At 29.2% G+C, this 1,385-nt stretch overlaps 1 protein-coding gene across 1 annotated transcript; it reads left to right on the top strand.

The window, feature by feature from the left end:
- Positions 1 to 577: 577 nt before the first annotated feature.
- LOC105459715 (coagulation factor IX-like) lies at positions 578 to 1,379 on the top strand (the record flags this gene model as incomplete). Its single annotated transcript, XM_011705955.1, has 2 exons — positions 578 to 740; positions 1,066 to 1,379. Coding segments are annotated over exons 1-2 (462 nt in total), but the record flags the coding sequence as incomplete, so codon positions are not given.
- Positions 1,380 to 1,385: the final 6 nt, after the last annotated feature.

Here is a 1,385-nt window from a genome sequence, read left to right as displayed (position 1 = left end):
ATTTAAATAAGTTTTATATTAAATTAAAACATCACGATTTGAACAAATATCCAAACAAATCACACATAAAAAGGAAGATTAATTCTTGCAATAATATTTTTTATTGTTATTATATTTGTTGTTTCTTGTTTAATTTTGTTTATTTCAAATGTAATCATTATTATAATCATTATGAAAATAATTAAAATATGCTTTACAAAATTTATAATTTTTTAACACTATTATTTTATTTGGACATCTTTGCTTGATATATCGATGAACTTTTTTTGTTAAAAAGACCAATTACGTTAATAAATTAATTTACTTTTAAATATAAAATATGAATAAATGTAAATTATTCTCTTTATGAAATTTATACATTTCTATGTTCTACAAAGTACAAGTATATAATTTGTAAAAGCTATTTTATATTGTAGATTTTCATCAAAACATATTGTACAATATACAAAACTAGTAGCATTGTTTATATGAATCAATTGTGTCGTAAGATTTAATTTAATATTTATATGAATATACATCAAGTTATGAGAACAATCACGTAGAAAATATTTTTCTTATCGTAAATACGTATTGTGAATTCTAGTAGATTAAAATGGATTATCAGTGCATTGTTATCATTGATATCGGATGTACTCGACCAAACGAGTATAAAAGCAGTCAGTCCATTGGATTGACATTAAACAGCGAAATGGTTTCCAAAGCAATCGTGTTTTTTGCTCTCCTAGCGGTGGCGGTCGCCGGTAAGTCAATTTTTTCAATTTATATAACATATATGCACTTTGTATTAAGTTACGTTTTTTAACAAATAGTCACTAAAGCAATATATAGAAAATTTCTCTTTACATCTCAAATTTATTAAACAAATAACAAATGACTTATTGCATCGTTTTATGGACAATGAAGCAAATAACAAGAACTTTTTGTTTTTATTATATTATTACAAATTTCTCTAATCTTATTTTATAAAAAGCTTTGTTTATTTTTGATGTACTATGACCAACTTTATTCAATCTTCACTGTTGCAAAACAATGTATTTTCTATAACATTATTAATTTTAATTTTAGAGAGACCCCGAACAGGTCTCCGGATGCCGCCGATCTTGCCACCTTTTGCTCGCCCTCTCTCGCCTCAAGTGGTCGGTGGTGAAGAGGCACCAAAAGGCGGTTACCCGTACATAGTTTCCCTGCAAATCCTCTCTCAGCATTTCTGCGCCGGATCTATCTTAAACGAAAATTGGATCGTAACAGCCGGGCACTGTGTCCAAGCAGTTCCTTCTATAAACCTTCTTCGTGTTAAGGCTGGAAAACACGATATTCGACGTAACGAGGACACCGAACAGACAGTCCAAGTGGTGGAAGGAATCATACATGAAAATTACGGAGGG

The sequence above is a fragment of the Wasmannia auropunctata genome, unplaced genomic scaffold (genome assembly GCF_000956235.1).
Source record: "Wasmannia auropunctata unplaced genomic scaffold, wasmannia.A_1.0 LD334159.1, whole genome shotgun sequence".
NCBI classification, from domain to species: Eukaryota; Metazoa; Arthropoda; class Insecta; order Hymenoptera; family Formicidae; genus Wasmannia; species Wasmannia auropunctata.
This window is presented reverse-complemented; position numbering and strand designations above follow the sequence as displayed.